Source organism: Sarcophilus harrisii, chromosome X (genome assembly GCF_902635505.1).
Source record: "Sarcophilus harrisii chromosome X, mSarHar1.11, whole genome shotgun sequence".
Taxonomy (NCBI): Eukaryota; Metazoa; Chordata; class Mammalia; order Dasyuromorphia; family Dasyuridae; genus Sarcophilus; species Sarcophilus harrisii.
Genome location: NC_045432.1, coordinates 38,971,466 through 38,989,427, shown reverse-complemented (window position 1 = coordinate 38,989,427; position 17,962 = coordinate 38,971,466). Strand labels below are relative to the sequence as shown.

At 40.5% G+C, this 17,962-nt stretch overlaps 1 protein-coding gene across 3 annotated transcripts in view; it reads left to right on the top strand.

Moving 5' to 3' along the window:
* Nucleotides 1-16,360, top strand: part of LOC100928587 (motile sperm domain-containing protein 1) — a 34,764-nt gene extending 18,404 nt beyond the window's left edge. The window contains exons 4-7 of one of the 3 annotated variants that reach the window (XM_031945186.1): nt 947-1,167; nt 6,968-7,030; nt 7,334-7,495; nt 14,605-16,360. In XM_031945186.1, the coding sequence (XP_031801046.1) occupies nt 947-1,167; nt 6,968-7,030; nt 7,334-7,495; nt 14,605-14,636 (478 nt within the window). In that variant the 3' untranslated portion in view covers nt 14,637-16,360. Of the gene's footprint in view, nt 1-946; nt 1,168-3,109; nt 3,224-6,967; nt 7,031-7,333; nt 7,496-14,604 lie in introns of all 3 variants that reach the window. The other 2 variants (XM_031945185.1, XM_031945187.1) reach the window with 2 other exon arrangements.
* Nucleotides 16,361-17,962: the final 1,602 nt, after the last annotated feature.

The following is a 17,962-nucleotide window of genomic DNA, read 5'->3' as shown; positions in this document are numbered from 1 at the left end:
ATATAAGGAGTTTCTTATCTGTAAGAAGCTATGAGATAGTTCTTCCAGATCATTTTATTTGGAATATAAGCTAAATTATTTAATGAATCAATTCATACTTGGTTTTTACCCTAGTGGGAAAACCATATGCCTCTGTTAACTGGTCTCATATGTTCACTTAAACCTTCTATGAGAACTACAAACAGGTAGCTAGGTTTTTCTTTCTAAAATGTTATTTCTCTAAGAGAAAAAGCTAAAGTAGTGGGCTTTGGAATCTTATAAAACTACTAGGAATGTGCTCTTCATTACCAGAGAAGATTTTTATTTTTTGATTGTTGTTGAATTTTCAGTTTGGTTATAAAATTCTGTTGCAAAGGCTAGACTGTTGAAATGTGGTTTCTTGCCAAATGCCCTGAATGCTCTGTGTTCTTCAGTAAGAAAAAGCAGGATATACATAAATATTGCTTTGTAGTGGAACCATGAACAAACTAGCTTTTTTCTCAGCATTGTCTTGCTGCCTTCATGGTGCACTACTAACAGTGGGTTCACTGCTAGATTGGTTATTTCAGCCTCCTTGTGTCAAACTCATTTTAGAGTTCATTGTGAGCTTTGTGATCTGAGCAATAGATAGAGACAGATAGCAGTAGAAACTAGGAGAGAGTGCCAGAGTAGGAAGTAATTGATTACTATTACAGTTGAAATAGTCAACTGTCAAGAAGATGTATTATCTAGAACATGGAAAGATTTTCTTATTTGTCTCTTTTGCATCAGACTTTTGTATGGAGACCATTGCTACATTTCAAATATGTTTTATATATATATCTGAATTTTTCATACTTTTGGCTTAGAGCAAATCTATTTTGTTGTGATTTGTTAATAACATTGCCTCTATAGTAATGAAATCTCCCTCTACTTGTCATACAAAAACCCCCAAACCTAACAGAATTTATTTTCTAATCTCACACAGCGTTATTCGTCACAGAGATGTTCGGTCCTGCCACTATGACGTAATAGACAAATTCCGTCTCCAAGTTTCTGAGCAAAGTCAAAGAAAGGCTTTAGGACGGAAGGAGATTATCGCTACCCTTCTTCCATCTGCCAAAGAACAACGAAAGGAAGTGGAGGAAAAAAGGATAAAGGAGCACTTAACAGAAAGTGTCTTTTTAGAGCAGATGCTCTGTCAAACAGGTCTCTATTTTTAAAAAGCCTAGTGAAATTTTTGTTTCTGATTACAACAGGGGTTCCTAACCTTGGGTCGATGGACTTCAAAAACATTTGAATCACTGTATTTCAATATGATTGGTTTCCTTTATATTTCATGTTATGCATTCAAATTCTGAGGAGTCCATATAGGCCTCAACTTACAGCCAAAGAAGTCCAAGGCACAAAAAAGGTTCAGAATCCCTGGTTTACAATAACCTTGAGAATAACTCCATCAAAAATATGTGCATGTGTATAGACACGTGTATGTGTGTGTGTGTGTATGAGAGAGAGAGAGAGAGAGAGAGAGAGAGAGAGAGAGAGAGAGAGAATGAATGAGAATACATGCACAGGTGACGCTGGGGCATCTGGAAATTGAAGTGCTTGGATGGCTGGGGTCGCACTTTCCAACAGGGCTGGGATGTAAAGAACAGATGTGGTAGGCTATCTTTTACAAGTTCTTTTGAACCTGAAGAAAGAAGGCAGTATATTTATTATATGGCAATACAACTTAGTAGTTGTATGCTTTGTTTTGATTTCCTTTTCCTTCATTTTTTCTTATTTAATTTATTTGAAAGGAGAGGCAGCTTGGCAGTAGGACAAAGTCCCTATAGTATTTATTGACTGAGGTTATAAAGTAATGATTATCATATTTTGAAAGAATATGGGTCCTTGGTATTTCAAAAGACCTGGAATTTTCTTTTCTGTGAGTATTCCTCCCACAAATACAGATTGCAGCCCCTCCACATCTTAGTTAAAAAGTCTTCTTTAGTCATTTTGGCCAGAACAGTTCATCACTCGGTGGCCCACCTTCTGGCGCTGAACTTGGCCAACTCTAACTGACTGTTCTGGGAAGACAGAAGTACTTTGCCACTGGGCCTGTATTGGAAGCTTTTCCAGTTTGGGGTTAGATCTGTCCAACTTGGTGCCTCAGGGAGCTTCTATGCCGAGGACAAAGGGAATGAATTTGTATATCTAACACCTAACTCTTTACCTGGCATCTAATAGGTGCTTAATAAATGCTGATTGAATTGATTTGATGAAGCATCAGAATGGGATGAATGGTAAAACAATAGAGATGGGAACATTTAATAGTGTGTCAAGTTGACAACTCCCTCGTTCCAAAAGACTTGATAACAATTCAAATTTAAGATCTGTTTTCCCCCCCCTTTGAGAAGAAAATAAGAAAAAGCTAAGGGGTTCAGTTTAGTTCTTTTTTCTCTTCTACTGCATAAAGAGATTTTATGCAAAAATCATCATGCTAATTTTACTGGAATAATAGCTGGCTGTTCCTCCCACTCATGCTTTGCCTTAATTATATAAATAATTAAATATTTATGTCTTATATAAGGGGATTTGAGAATCAAATTTATTTACTTGCTGTGGCCTAAGCTGAATTGATTAACCAGAGAGAGAGAGAGAGAGAGAGAGAGAGAGAGAGAGAGACTGAACACACTAGTAACATTTGGCTTATACTGTAATAGAACAAACACCAGGAAGGTGCTTTTCTATGTGAGTGAATTGTATGTGGTTCATTTGCCCTCTCAAAGCTGTGTTAAGGAGGCTCATGTTGTTTTTTGGGGAAAAAACCTCATTAAAATTGAATTTAATTAAACTAGGCAGATTATAAAAATCCCCTGTGGGCTACTCATTCAATCCCTCTCCATTCCTCATTTCCTTCCAGTTTAGCTCTCCAGAAATGGGATTGGATACTTTTAACATTGTCACCATCTCCATGCTCTGGCTCTTTGAATGTTAATCCCCCCTTTTAATTCCTTCTCCCCTCTCTTCCATTGTCAGAAGGAGAACTTTTTCTTAAGGTACAAAATAAGAGCACCTTGTAATGGCCTAAGTATAGTCAGCACCCCCTGTTTTCATTGTTGTCTAGCATGTCCATGAGTTGTGTTGCTTAATCCCTTTCTTGTTACAGGAATTCATGGGTCCCCATCCATTTATCCATTTGAGAAAGTTGAAAGGCAACCTTGGAGTCAGGAAGACCTGGGTTCAAGCCCCACTTCTGATGCCCACTGCAGTGTGGCTGTAGGCAAGTCATGTGATCTCTCAGTGCCCAGGCAATTCTCTGACTAGCTGTTACTGAGCACGTGCCCTTCTGGATTGCTGGGGGGAATTTATTTACTGGGAGTTCCGATGAAATCTTGGGTCTGGACCCCACCCCACAGCACTGGGGTCAGAGGACCCAGTCTGATTCTGACTCAGCTACCTTGTGACTTTGGGAACAGGGAAATCAGGATAGAGAACTGGAAGGGACCTTCAAGGCCAGTTTCTTGAGAGCCAAAAAGATAGATGAGATGATGGGGTTTGGCAGAAAGAGGTTTAAAGTCTGGGTGATGGGTGACTTAGGGCACCCTCTGAGCTTCAGTGCTCTCCTCTGTAAAATGAAGAGATTGGATAGAATCTTCCAGCTCTCGTTGCGGGCTCCCATGATGGTGATTTGACTAACATCACGCTGATGGCAGAACTGAATCTTAGTCTTTCTTTATAGACATTGCCATAGTCCTGAAGTTATATAATAACCTTTATAATATATAATATATATAATAAGTTATATAATAAGCCTTTAACAGCCGGAAAAAGGGGAAGGATGATGGAGGATGTAACTAACACAAGGCTTTCTTCTCAGAAGAGATGCCCAATAATTGTTGCTGACAAAAGAACCTGACTGTTCTTTGAAAGCAAAAGCCCCTGTTGATGCTATCTTTGATGTGAAAACAATTTGTGAAATTGAAATTCTTGACTTTGTCCATTTTCTAAATCCCATAGACTCTCCTTTTGAAATACCTCTTGTGGAATGAGTAAGAGGACCCATTAACTAAGGAGGTATTTCTGGTAGCTGAGCCTGGCTTAGGGCCCGATCTGGCTGTTGTGTGGGACCCAGCCTCACTAAGATCAGACGGGTTCCTTACTGTGCTGGTGACATCAAGATGGGGTTTTTCTGTCACAGCCACTGGATGCCTTGCTCTCAGTAAGAGAAGAGTTATGATCCAGGCTGGCATACTGATACAATTGCAGATCTTTGAAGTATTGAATTAAGAGACGGAATTAGCCTGTAATTATTTTGCCCCACCAAGAAAAATAACTTGAGTCACTAGACCACGTTTATCTATTTACTAAAGCTTATTTAACTGTGAAGAATAATTTAGTATTTTTGGTAATAAATTATTTCAAGTCCTCCTTGGGATCATCTTTTTAAAATTGAAGGAAAGGGAAATGGGTATTAAAATCAGTTATAAAACATGCTCTCAGACCCTAGTAACTGTATTGGGATCGAGAATATGACTGAGCAACAAAAATTAGAACTTGAATAGTTCTGACTGAAACCTTTCATTCTTTTTTGGCTTTCATTTGTTTGTGATTCTGGGAAGGCAAGTGGGGGCTTAAGAATTCTGCCTATTTACAAAAAGGGAAAAGCTTTAGCGAGATCTGGTGTTAGGTTTTTGTCTGTGATGTTACTTTTCTTGCCCCCTCTCCTCCCCATTCACAAAAATGGGAAGATTCTTTGGGGAAGGGGGAGGCTGGGGGGAGATGATGGTGGGGGCTGTTGGGTTCCTTTTATTCAGTGCTACAAAGTTGTGGCCATCACCAGCCTGCTGAAAAAAAGAGGTGCCACAGCAAAATGCCTTCCACCTCGTGTGCCAGATCCTACCATCTTTGCCAGGTTGTCCCATTTTCCCTAGTGATGATGTGGAAAATCAGATTTCATGGGATCTTTGATTTAGAACTAGAAGTCATCTAATCCACTCTCCTCAACTTGCAGGAAAGGAAACTGAGCCCCACAAAAGTAAAGGGGTTTGCCCAAAGTCACATTTAGGATCCTAGATCTAGAGCTGGAGGAAACAGAAGCAATTTAGTTCAACTCTTTCATTTTTTTATACATAGGGAAAGTGAGGCACAGCTTGGTCAAGGGACTTGTCCCAAGCCAATCAAAAAGTATTTCTAAAATACCCGCTATATGCCTGGCATTGTGTTGACTCCTAGGGATACAGTGAAAAGAATGAAACCTCCTGGAGCTTCTATTCTAACATAAATGGCTTCTGACTCCACGCCTGTTTCCTTAGCCACTGGGCCACACTGTTAGTCTTCCTAATTCCTTAGAAAGGGTAATAAAAGGGGGTGAAATTCTGGCCATCTTATTGAATCTTTTGAGTCAAAAGCTTTTGTTTGGTATCTGGAATTCCATAGTTGGAAGTGAACTTTTCCAAAAGTCCCATTGAGACAAATTAGATGAATTTGGCTTCTCGCTAGCTTTTCAAAATGCAGGAATGGCTTCCACCCACAGCTTGGAGCTTTTAGTAAAAGTGTTAAGCAAATACAATTGCTAGGTAGAATCACTGCCTTCTAGCAGAGCTTAGAAATCATTAAACGTTGGAAAGTGCAGAGTTAGTTATTAAGAAAAATGTCAAAATGCAGAAAATTATTTTTGCAGGCCAGTAGGGTTAGAGGGTATCAATTGAAAAAGCATTTAGGCTGGAACGATAAACGCAATTACTTTTTCAAACTACTCAAGGTGCTTTCCATGTATATAATTTTAAGTTTTTTAATGTCCTTTTGGCTTTATATCACATTAATGTCTGAACATATCCTTTCCCCCACACTTGGAGCCATCCTGAAGGTATGTTTTAAAGGAAAATTACTGGGTTTAAAATTATGGTTTTAAAATGTCACTTTTAAACATGGAGGATAAATGTAAATGGTGCCTGTGCTTTAGTCTGCCTGAAAAGTGCTCAAGTGCCATGACTTCAGTTACGTTAAGTGATGAATTGATAAGAGAGGCTTGGTGCCCCAATAGAAAGAGCACTGGACCTGGTGTGGCCGGACCCAGTTCTAGTTCTTAATCTACCATTCCTTTTTAAAGTCTCCCCTGGCTGAGCCTCCCTTTTCCAGTCTATCAAATGAAAGTGTTGGATTAGATGGCCTCTGAGGTCTCTTCCAGTTCTAAGCCTCTGATCCTCTGAGCCATTTTTGCTTATGTTTACTGAATTTGTGTCCTGTGAATTTATAAGGAGATTTGGGGAGGGGGAAGTTGCTTAAATGAAAAAACAAAAACAAAACACAACCAATCTTATTTAATTTTTTTTTCTCCTATAGGTTTGGGGAATTTGATGTGGTTTTTAAGAATCTTTGTTCAGATATGACTTAATAGTTAATTTTTTTTCTTAAAGTAAATCTATTCTTATTAGGAATGTGAGTCACTAAATGTGCTTCAGTTATTGGCATTGACAGTTGAGCCGAGTCTCTCGTGATAACATTTGTGTTTTATTGCTTCAGCTAAATTGGTAATCACTGAAGTTTAGATTTGTTTTCTCTGATCTGGCTTTGGTGAGGTTGATTTAAAGTGAGCGTGATGCCTGCAGGAATGAACAGCCTCATTCTGCAAAAGAAGACAAAGGTCATTTGCTTTAATGAAAGAGACAAGAGTGGAAAATCTATATAGTGGAGGATGTTACTGTCACTTTTTGTAAAATGTATGAGAGTGTATAATGCAGAAGAATAGTGCCTGATAATACATTTTAAGAAGATCTTATTTGCTAGTTATAGGTTAGGGGCTAATTTTGTTTTAAATTACAAAGTAGGCTATAATAGAACAAGATAATCATTAGGATGATTTGAGTTTTAAATTTTTTCCCCTTAAACAAATTAAACCTTGCCTATCCCGTCATATATGTAGACTTATTTTTTTTTCCCCTTTGCACCTAAGGCAGTCATGAAAATAATTTAAAACTTTTCTTTCTGTACTTTCTTGCTTGCCTGCTGCCATACTCTAAAACAGCAACGGCTATTCAGAGCTGGGCATGGAGGGATGGATTCCCAAGGGACATTCCCAAGGATAATGGTAATGGGCTGTTGGGACTAGGAACCAAGGGTACCTGGAATCCCATCTTGTGGATGCTGCAAGACCCAGAAATTAGTGGGATGAAGAGTGTTTCCTCTGAGGGGTGGTGTCCCAGATAAGGAGCTCCGGGGGCCATATGGCATGGCAGGGCTGGGCAAGTCTACCGAAAGATAAGACGAAGATATTAGTGGGTATATATTTCCACGGCTGTCAAGTATTCTTGAAAGGCTCACAGATTGGACTCTGTCTTAAATTGTGTTTAAAAGATTTCAGCTTTAAGAAGCATATTTACATTTTTTACAGAAAATAGGACTGCCTCATCAGGACCTAGTTTATTGACTGTTTTCCTGGGAATCGTGTGCGTTGCAGCTCTGATGCTCCCTACCTTGGGAGAAGTGGAATCTCTTGTGCCTCTCTACTTCCACTTAAGCGTGAACCAGAAATTAGTAGCTGCTTATGTTTTGGGTAGGTATATTTTTCTAAATTATATCTTGGGGATAAGCTTGTTTTTTATGTTTGGGCTTTATTTATTTATGTTAAAGGCCTGGATCTCTCTTTTATGATTGTTCTCATGGTAGAAGATCTATATAAAATATGCTAGAAGGCATGCATGTGGTACTGGCCTCTCTTCCCCTCACCTTTATCCTTATCAAATCATGTAGAGATGAAAACTCCATGTCTTCTTGAGATTTTTCTATAGATTTGTTAACCATTTCTGATTTAAAATTAGTTTTTCTTCCTAGTGTGATTCTTAGGAAGTGAGGCATCTGTCTTGTTTCCTAAAAGCCAGCTAATACGAAATATCCTAACTTGAGAGAATGCCAAACCAAAATTGGGCTTCCCTTTCCTTCTGTCATGACTGGCAGGAGTGTAAGTCCATGCCCCATGCCATGAAGGGTTGCTTCCCAGCCACTGTGGTTCAGTGTTAATGGGGTTGCATTAATGAATGGCTAAAGATTGTGCAGTTACTCCAGATGACCAAGGTGGACAGTTTTGGCAAAAGGTAGTCTTTTGCCTTGACCTTAATACTCTGTGGGTAGTTTGGGCAGTGTAAGATCACTTGGAGATTATCACCTTGCCTTGTTGCAGACACTGTCCCACTTCTCTCAATGCAGCCTCTGATTCCCTGCACTCTTGGCTCCCACGTCATGTGGTTTGTGCATTTGGAAGAAGGAATCGGGTAAAAACCCAAAGTCTTTTTCATTTCATTGACCTTTGCAACTGTTGTCAAACCAGCTCTGTATTCTGTACTTAAGCAGCTAAATGCAAGATGTTACATTTATACCTATTAAATGGCGTCTTGTAACAATTTGGGTCTATATTCCATCTTGAGATCCCTTTGTTTCTGAATTTCATAATTACAGTTTTGTCACTGGCAGCTTTGATAAATATGCTTTCCCTTATCATTCAAGTTTTAGATAAAAATGTTAAACGGGACAAAGTCAAACCCTCTATAGAATACCCACTGGAGATTTTCTTCAAAGTTAGGCGTTAATTAGGAGTTTCCTTGAGGTTAAGACAGATTCCAAAGGAGTCTGAAAGAACTTGGATGTGAACTATAATTCCATCTTTTTTCCCCCACTAACCTCTCACTGAAATTGAGCATTTCCTCCGATTATGAATATAGGCATCAAACTATAATCTGAGAAGGAAATGATCCATAGACTTCATCAGCTAGGACCAGAGGAGTCTGTGACACAGAGAGGGTGAAGAGGCCTTGCTTGGGGTTCCCAGTGATTCCTTATTTAATACTCTGGCCAGAGTTATCTAGATGCTGATGAAGATTTCCCCTAACTCGGCTATCATCTAGCCTGGTCTGAGTGCTTTTCCAGATTCACCAGATAAATCTGTAACCCTCTGCTTGGTTTCTAGCTGTATAGGCCTGATCTTTTTGTCTCACAGACTAACAGAAGGCAGGTTACAAAGTCATATTTTGGTCTGATTTCATGTAGAATTTGTATATCACACCCCGTGAGAATGCACGATGTAAGTTTTGACATTTGAGAAACAGGCTTAGGTCTAGGGGAGGGTGTGGGGGGAAAGGAGGGGAAAAAGTTTGGCACGTACAGCAAGGATGAATGTTGAAAATTACCTATGCATATGTTTTAAAAATAATTTTTTAATTTAATTGTATATGTCTTATATATAATTAAATTAAAAATAAAAACAAATTAATTAAATTAATTTTTTTTAAAAAAGAGAAACTGAAACTTGGAGATATTAAGCTGCATTGCCTGATTACTGGCTTAGAACCCCTCCCACTAAAATACTATTGTCAGGTAAATGGCAGATGCGGGGAGTCCAGTCTCGGGCTGACTCATCACTAACCCCTCCTTCCAAATTCTAATAAAGAGTTTAATTGGAATTAAGTTGTGAGTTAGTAAAAGAGTCTTTAAAATCAGCAAGATGCTTAAGTACTTCAAGGATTTGTGACTTTTGTCTACTCCCTTCTACAGATACCCATCACACCCTGCACTAACTTAGTAGATGGGCTTTGAGAGTTGTTTGTGTAGAGAAAGCAACCAGGATGCTGAAGAGGTCAAGTCCCTATCCTATGAGGAATGGTTGAAGGAGCTTTGGGGAATGTTTAGTCTGGAGAGGAAACTCATGTTGTTTGCTTACTTGTTTCTTTTTTCTCTCATTTTTTTCTGATTCTTTTTTGTCCAGCGTGATCAATGTGGAAATATGTTCAGAAGAATTGCTCATGGTTAACCTGTCTTGGATTATTTGCTGTCTAGGGGAGGAGAGAGAGGGGAAGGGTGGGAGAAAACTATGGAACACAAGGTTTTGCAAGGGTCAGCATTGAAAACTATCTTTGCATGTATTTTTTAATTAATTTTTTTATTTTCAATTATTATATTATTTAATTAACATTTATTATATATTATATAATATATTAATTAATGATAAAAATAATTATTTAATTTTTAAATTAAATTTTTCACCATTGACCCTTGCAAAAAGGATCCCTCCCCTAGATGTCAAGTAATCCAATATGTTAAACACACTTTGCATATATTTTGAAAAATAAAAAGCTATTATAACAAAAGAGAGCAAACTCAGGTGGGACATGATAACTGGCTTTTAAGTATTTGAAAAGTCAGAACATGGATGAGGGCATTAGTTTGGTTCTGCTTGGATCCAGACTGCAGAGCCAGGATCATTGGGGAGAAGTTGCAGAGATAGAAAGGAAAGCTTCCTAGAGCTGTGCAGAAGCACATGGGCTCCCAAATTCCAGAGACAGTTTCCTCCTCTTTGGGGGTCTTTGTCAAGCAGAAGAAGCTCGATAGCTACTTTCTGGGATATGTTGTAGAATAAATTCCGACGCTATGGACTCACCTTATGATTCCTGTGCTTCTCTGACAATGCACTCTCAAGTGTTTTTCTTGTCTGTCTGACCAGCACGTCTGTGTCTCCTTTGCAAGTTCCTTCCTGTTCTTTCCCCTCCTCAGTCATGAGGGGGTCCCCTAAGTTTTTGCCCCCTTCGTTCATCTCTTCTGTCTCTTCACTTTCTGCTTTGGTTATCTCATTCACTTCAGTTAGCACCTGTCTGTACATAAGTCCCAAACTTTGGGGTCTACCCCTTGCCTCCTGGCCAGAGTTCCAGTTCCATATTTTCAAACACCTCTTGGATAGTTCTCCCTGGACATCCAGCTAGCACATTAAATAAGGTATCTAAAATGGAACTCCCCCTCGTTCCCCCTGAAACCTGTCCCTCCCGCTAACTTCTCCATTGTTGCTGCCACATTGGTATATATCCCTACGTCTGGGATATCCTCCATCTTCACCTCCTCAACATCTGTTCATTTTTAAAGCCCAATTCAAATGGTCCTTCTTCCAGGAACCTCCCCTGATGGGTACCTTCTCCCGAGCTCACATAGTACTTCTTTTTCAATTTGTTCGTGCAGTTTGCTCTTGTGAGTGGAAAGCCGGCCTTGGAGTCTGGTCCTGCCTCTGACACTCAGATTTGTTGAATGGGCAAGTCACCTAACTCCAGGCAAGTCTATAAGACCAGTGGACAGAGTAGGTACTGCTTTGTATTGGTAGAAGGAGTTCCCACAGGTTGGATGCTCTGCCCCTTCGCTTCCCTCCAATGCAGTTACTAGACTACACACTTATTAGAAGGCAGAGACTCTGGATATAGCTCATATTAAGTATTTTAATAAATGTTTGTTGATTAGTTAGAAGGAGAAATTCTGATTCAATCTGAAGATTGAATCCCTACTAACTTTTTGGGATTCTTTTGTTATATGAATAAATAAAAAACTTAAGGTGAGGCCAACTACTTTATTTGGTTCGATACTTCAAGGTCTTATTTCTCTAACTGGACAGCTTTTCCTCAGCTACTAGCGCTGCGAAGAATAACAGAGGTATGTTTTGAAGAAACTCAGAAACTTCTAACTTCAGAGCTGCAAAAAAGACTTCCCACTTTCCCCTTTTACATATGAGGAAAAGGAAGCTCATGGGCCCTAAAGGCCTTGTCCCAGATCAGCCAAGGAGGAAGAGCCGAATCTAGGCTCTGCTTCTAGAGCCTGGGCCTCTTTCTATGACTGACACGACTTTGCTTCCATTCCCGGGTCTTCGTGGACCCGAAAGCATGTGCAGAAGCAGTGACCTGGTGGTCTGAAGATGCTCAGGCTTTGTGTCTCTACGCACAGGCACTGATCTTTCCGAGACAGCCATTCAGTGAGGGTTACTAGCTGGCCAAATGAATAAGGACCATGGATGTCAGAATTCTTTGAAGAAGGTATTCCAGTTGGCCCACAGTGAAGGTGCTTTGATATATTGTCACTCAGGCTAAGGGCTGTCAGTCCTCAATGGCTGAGGTAGATTTAAGAAGGAGACAAGGGATCCTAGAAGCCCTTGAGAAAACAAAAACATTTTTCTCCCCTACTTGTGTGGACAAGGCTCGTGTGGGCCCCATTGTATCCTCTGACCTGGCTTCAGTCTCAAATGCATTCTTAATTTCTTTCTCTCTGTTACTGGCTCCTTTCCCTAAGCCCTCAAAACTGCTCAGTTCTCCCCAGTCTTCAAAATTACTCAATCAGCAAGTACTTGTTAAGCTCTTATGTGCCAGGCGCTTCACTGAGCTCTAAGGATACAAAGAAAGGGCAAAACTGCCCCTGTCCTAATATTTTAATTGGGGAGACAACATGAAAATAAGTAGGTACTACATACAAGAAAGACTGGAAAGCAAAGATGGGGTCAGGAACTCTAAATGCTCAACAGGGGACTTCTTGCTTGATAATCCTGGAAGTTAGCATGGAGACACTGAAGATTACTGAATAGAAGGTGACATGATAAGATCTGTGCTTCAGGAAAATCACTGGATTAGATGGAAAAAATTTGAGACGGGAAGACCATTGAGCAGGCTCGCCATTGCAACGCATCCCCTTTCTCAAGCTGTTGTCTTAGCTCTTCTTCAATGATGTCATACTATTATTAGAAAGTAGCCTAGACTCGCCAGCTACTTCACCATCAGCCTCACTCCTTGGCCCCTGGTGCTTGGCTCTTTCTAGAAAGGGCTCTCTGGAAGGCCAAGCTACCCAGCTTAGTGTCTCAACACACAAGAGCTCTGCGTTTGGAGTGGACCAGTTCAAATCCCACCTCTGCCACTTCCTGGTTGTGGGACCCTGAACAAGTCTCTCTTAGCCTCAGTTTTCTTATCCATAAAATATGAATGATAATAATAGCACCCACCTTAAGGGAGGGGAGTTTGAGACCATTTGATGTGACCTAGCTCATCTACTCGACTACTGGGACCTAACTCTCTTCTCCAAAATATCTCTGCAGCCCTGCCTTTCTCGGTGGCTCAGAATAGCTCTTTGTTCCTTCTGGATTACGGGCTGCTTTGCTTACTTTCAGAGACTAAATATTCTTGTCCTCTTGATCTCTCCCCCTCCGGTCCCTTCTGGGACATTGCTTTTTAATCATTCCCTCTCTACAGCTTGTTTTAAATCCAAAGTCTCCTCCCTCAAACACATACTTAGGACATTCCTTTCTTAAAAAACAAACAAACTAAAGACCATTTCCTTCATCCTACTACCCTGGAGCTACACATCTTTTTTCCTTCCTTTTGTCTGTTAATCTTCTGGAAAGAGGTTCCATTCACCACCCCCCTTTCCTTAGTACTTACTGGGCTTTTTCTCTCCACTACTTGAGTCAAATTGCTCTCATAAGGGCCCAGATCCTAACTGATGTGGCCTTTCTGTAGTCTTTTTCATGCTGACCTCTTTGCACAGTTCTCTAATGTGTACCACCCTGAACTTTGGGAAAATTTTCCCACTTTGGCACCCATGACACCGGCCCATCTAGATGGTTCCATTTTGCCTCAAATGTCCTGCTTCTAAAACTATCACTTTGCAGATATGATGATATGCTTAAAGAATCCTAGAAAATCATCCAAAACCTACTTGCATCAATTAACAGTTTTAACAGAGGTGCAGGATATAAAACAAACCCACACAAATCATCAGCATTTCTATATATTACTGACAAAACCCAGCAGTAAGAGATACAGAGAGAAATCCCATTGAAAATAACTGTAGACAAAATAAAATATTTGGGTATCTACCTGCCAAGACAAACCCAGGAACTATACGAACACAATTATAAAATATTTGTTACACAAATAAGTCAGATCTAATCAAGTGGAAAAATATCAAGTGCTCATGGGTAGGCCGAGCGAATATAGTGAAAATGACAATTCTGCCTAAATTGATCCACTTATTCAGTGCCATGCCAATCAAACTGTCAAAAGGATTTTATAGAGCTAGAAAAAATAACAAAATTCATCTGGAAGAACAAAAGAGTAAGAATTTCCAGGGAATTGATGAAAAAATATTCAAAGGACGGTTGCCTAGCAGTATCAGAACTAAAACTCTATTATAAAGCAGCAGTCATTAAAACCATTTGATACTGGCTAAGAAAGAGTGGCGGATCAATGGAATAGGTTAGACACACATGACACAATAATCAATGACTATAGTAATCTAGTGTTTGATGAACCCCCGAACCGTAGCTTCTGGGATAAGAACTCACTATTTCATAGATTTTTTTGGGTCATGTAAAAATTTCTCTGGCAAAAAGGAGTCGCAGGTAGGAAAAGTTTTAAGAAGCCCTGGTCGGGTTAATTCATTCTGTCTGGTTTCCCATGCTACTGAGGCTCAAGACCTTCTTCATCTGGTAGCCAACCTATGGTGATGAGCTTCTTCATACTTGGCGAGTCAGTCCTGTCGGCAATTGTACTTGTGCTCGAAACTTGGCCTGCTTGAACTGTTGGCACAGCCTTTCAGGAGCCCAGGAAATAAGATAGGAGGAGGCACTAGAGTAGAACTTTAGAGGAACATTTCTTGATAGAATTAACCCCACCCAGTGGCTGCCCTTTGTTTTAAATTGGATTTCTTCGTGTAACACAAATGTAATTTCAGCTAAATTCAATTTATTTTGACTTCTTAGTTGAGTGCCTCTTTCTATGTGTGGCTGCTTTAATCATTTGAAGTCTGAAAAATTTCTCTTTGAATGGCGTGAAATGCCATTTCTCAGATATGGGGTCTCCAATTTTTGTCTTTCAGGTCTCATCACAATGGTTATACTTAGAATATGAAGAAGGATGAAAATCGACCTGGGAAATAACTTTCCTTTCCTCACATCCTGATTGTGGACTGCCTTCGATTCTCATTTGGCTCATTAATATGTGACACAAACCTATCAGTGATCGATTATAATTGCAAAAGTGTAATATCTCTCTATCTCGATCTTTGTTTCTATTGAGATAAAGATCAAGGCCTATCTGTAAAAATTGATGTAAAACTTGTATTGGAAGGACGCCGACACATTTCTGCTCATCATGTTATAAAGATCTGTGGTGGTTTTGTTGAGTGACTCCTGTGAAATGAATTGAAGAAACTTGTCTTTTTATATCAATACCTTGTGTAAAAGGCTTTTATTAAAGTGATGTCTGTTATTTGATTATCTTTCTCTAATTTGATTGTTAAGGTACCGTTTGCCCTCGGGGTTAGAGGATTAAAAGGCTAAATTGATGGAAATGCAAACTCCAGCAGAATACTTGGGTTTTTCTCTGGCTGGAAGCTTTAAAGTTAATGCCCAAGAACCTCTGCCCTCCCCAAGTTTCCAAAAGTGGAATTTAAGTTAAGATTATGTTAAGACTAAGAAATACAATCCCCAGTCTCTGGGAATCCCAGATGTCCGAGGATCTCGCCGAACCCCCAAGGCTTCAGCTAGTGAGCTAGCCCGCCAGCCAGTTGGATGGCCAGCCTGAAAGCCTCTAAGGTTTTATCAGAACAGGCAAGCCTGTGGGCTGGCGGGATGAGGTGGTCCCCGAGGCCTTTCTCTTTGGCCTACCGGGCATCCCAGGAGGCAGCCAGGTGTTGGGCCAGCCTTGTGGTCCACCCTGCCTCCTAAGCTTCCCTTTCTCTTTCCAATGCTTTATGTTAGTAGGCAGCATCATGACCACGGCATCCTGCTAGCCTTTGTCCCTCCTAAGGGCAAGCCCAAACTGGGCTTAGCAGATGCTGGACTGTTTGTTTGGGCTGGCCATGGATTACTTACCCTAAAGCCAGCTGTGGAGACTGTTCCATTTCTGTCAGGTATTTTCTAGTAGTCGGCAAACAGTTGACGCCAGATTTGGAACACGTCCGTTTGGTAAGGGTCTTTTGTTCTTCAATAAGAAGTCTTCCGGGCCTTTTTACAGACCATGAGCATGCCTTGCCACGGTAATATGTTCATTGAGTACGTGAGCATAAGTCTAAACATAGCTAATGGGGATTTTTGTAGGAAACGGAACTTGGCTTCTAAAAAGCTTTTATGTATAATCTTTCAGAGGCCCATTCGGGGGTCTAGTTTCTAGGATATGTTGTTTGAATCCATAGCACCAATGGTATCGCGTCTGGGAAAAAGACACGGACGTAATTGTGGTGTTGTGGCCGAAAGGCTGGCCCTGGAGTCGGGGAGATCTGAATTTGAATCTAGCCTCTTCCATGTCCTAGCCTAGCTGTGTGACCTTGGGCAAGTCACTTAACCTCTCTGAGCCTCAGTTTCCTCATCTGTAAAATGGGGATAATAATCATACCTACCTCACAGGGTTGTTGTGAGGATCAAACGCGATAATGGATGTAAAACGTTTGCAAAGCATTGTATGACTGTCAGTTATTATTTTCTGCTCTGAACTTTGTAGAGAATCTGGAAATGATTCTGATTTCTCTGCCCATCTCAAGTCACCACTCACTCAAATGTGGGTGAAAAGGCATATGTGGAGGAGAGAAATTATTTAAAGACAAAAATAAACCATATCTGAATTTTACATTTAAACGTTTGTTTTTGGTGGTCCTTTCAATTTGGAGCAGCTCTGAGTTTTATGTAGCTTATGAAATGATTTTTTTCCTGATTAAATATGGAAAATGGGAACAGTGGGGTATGTAGAGAAGCTTAGATCTGGCCCCAGCAGCTTAACTTAGAACAATGAATGCATAGAGGGATCTTAGAAAGCTGTTATTTTCCAGAAGAGGAAATAGACCCCAGGAGGTAAAGGTAACCTGCTCAGTGTTTGTGGACAGTAACAAGTAATGGGTCTTTTGCTTTAAATCCAATGCTCTGCACTGTGCCACACTGAGGCAAGGCCTAGGTGTCCCAGGGAAACAAGATCTGGAAGATGAGGTCCCGGTCCCCAAGAAAAGTGTAATCTTCTTGGTGACTCTTTCGCCCTTTGCCTTGTGTTTCCAATTCAACAAACATTGTCCTACTGATACCAAGACACATTCGTCTGTGCTCTCAAGAAGCTTACACTATTGGTAATACGGAAACAGATAAGGTAAAGCAAAATAATTTGGTGAAAGAGAGAACACTAGTAACTGGGAAGTGGGGAAAAGCTTTCTGTGAGAGTTGAGACTCGAAGGAAGCGAAGGATTGTAAGAGGTGATGGGGCATAGGGAACAGCTGTAGGTCAGCCATTTGGGCTGGAACGCAAAACGGGACACGTGTAAAATAAGCTTGGAAAGGAAGACAGGTTGGAGTCGGATTGAGAAGGGCTTTAAATGCCTAGCTGAGCAGTTGTGGCAATGGGGAGCCAATGAAGGTTTTTGAGCAGGGGAAAGGACAAGATGAAACCTGTACTCTAAGTGTCTAGCACTGTGTAAGTGCTGGGGAATACAAAGAAAAGCAAAAGCATGTCCAGGTCTTAAAGAGGCTCACACACAAGATGTTAAACAATATGCAGATGAGTAAGTTCATACAAGATATATGTAGTATAAATCAATCAATAGACGTTTATTAAGTGTGTCGGGCACTGTGCTAAGCTCTGGGGATACAAAAGAAAGAGACAAAAGACCGTCATTCAAGGGGGTAGAAAACGAATATATACAAAGTAAACTATATATAGGATGAACAGGAAATATTTAAAAGAGGGAAAAGACTGGAATTGAGAGGTTAGGGAAGATTTCTATAGAAGTGGGAGGGTCAGAAAAGGCCTCTTGCAGAAGATGGAATGGGTATGAGCCGAGTCTTGAAAGGCTTTCTTAGTCAGTCGTGTCTGGCTCTTGGTGACCCATTTGGGGCCTTCTTGGCAGAGACATTGGAGAGGTCTGCCATTTCCTTCTCCAGCTCATTTTACAGATGAGGAAATGGAGGCAAACCTGGGTGAAGTGACTGGCTCAGGGTCACACAGCTAGTAAGCGTTTGAGGCCCGATTTAAACTCGGGAAGAAGAGGCTTTGTGATGAGCTGGAGAAGGAAATGGCGAACCATTCCAGTTTCCTTGCCAAGAAAACCCCAAATGGGGTCACGAAGACTCAGACATGACTGAAATGACTGAACAACAAACAGGTATGGAATGTTGGGCGTGCTGTCCCATAGGGTGGATGTGTTTGGTTGGCTTTGCTTAACTGTTTGGTTTCCTTGGTGGTAGTGTTTTGTTTTG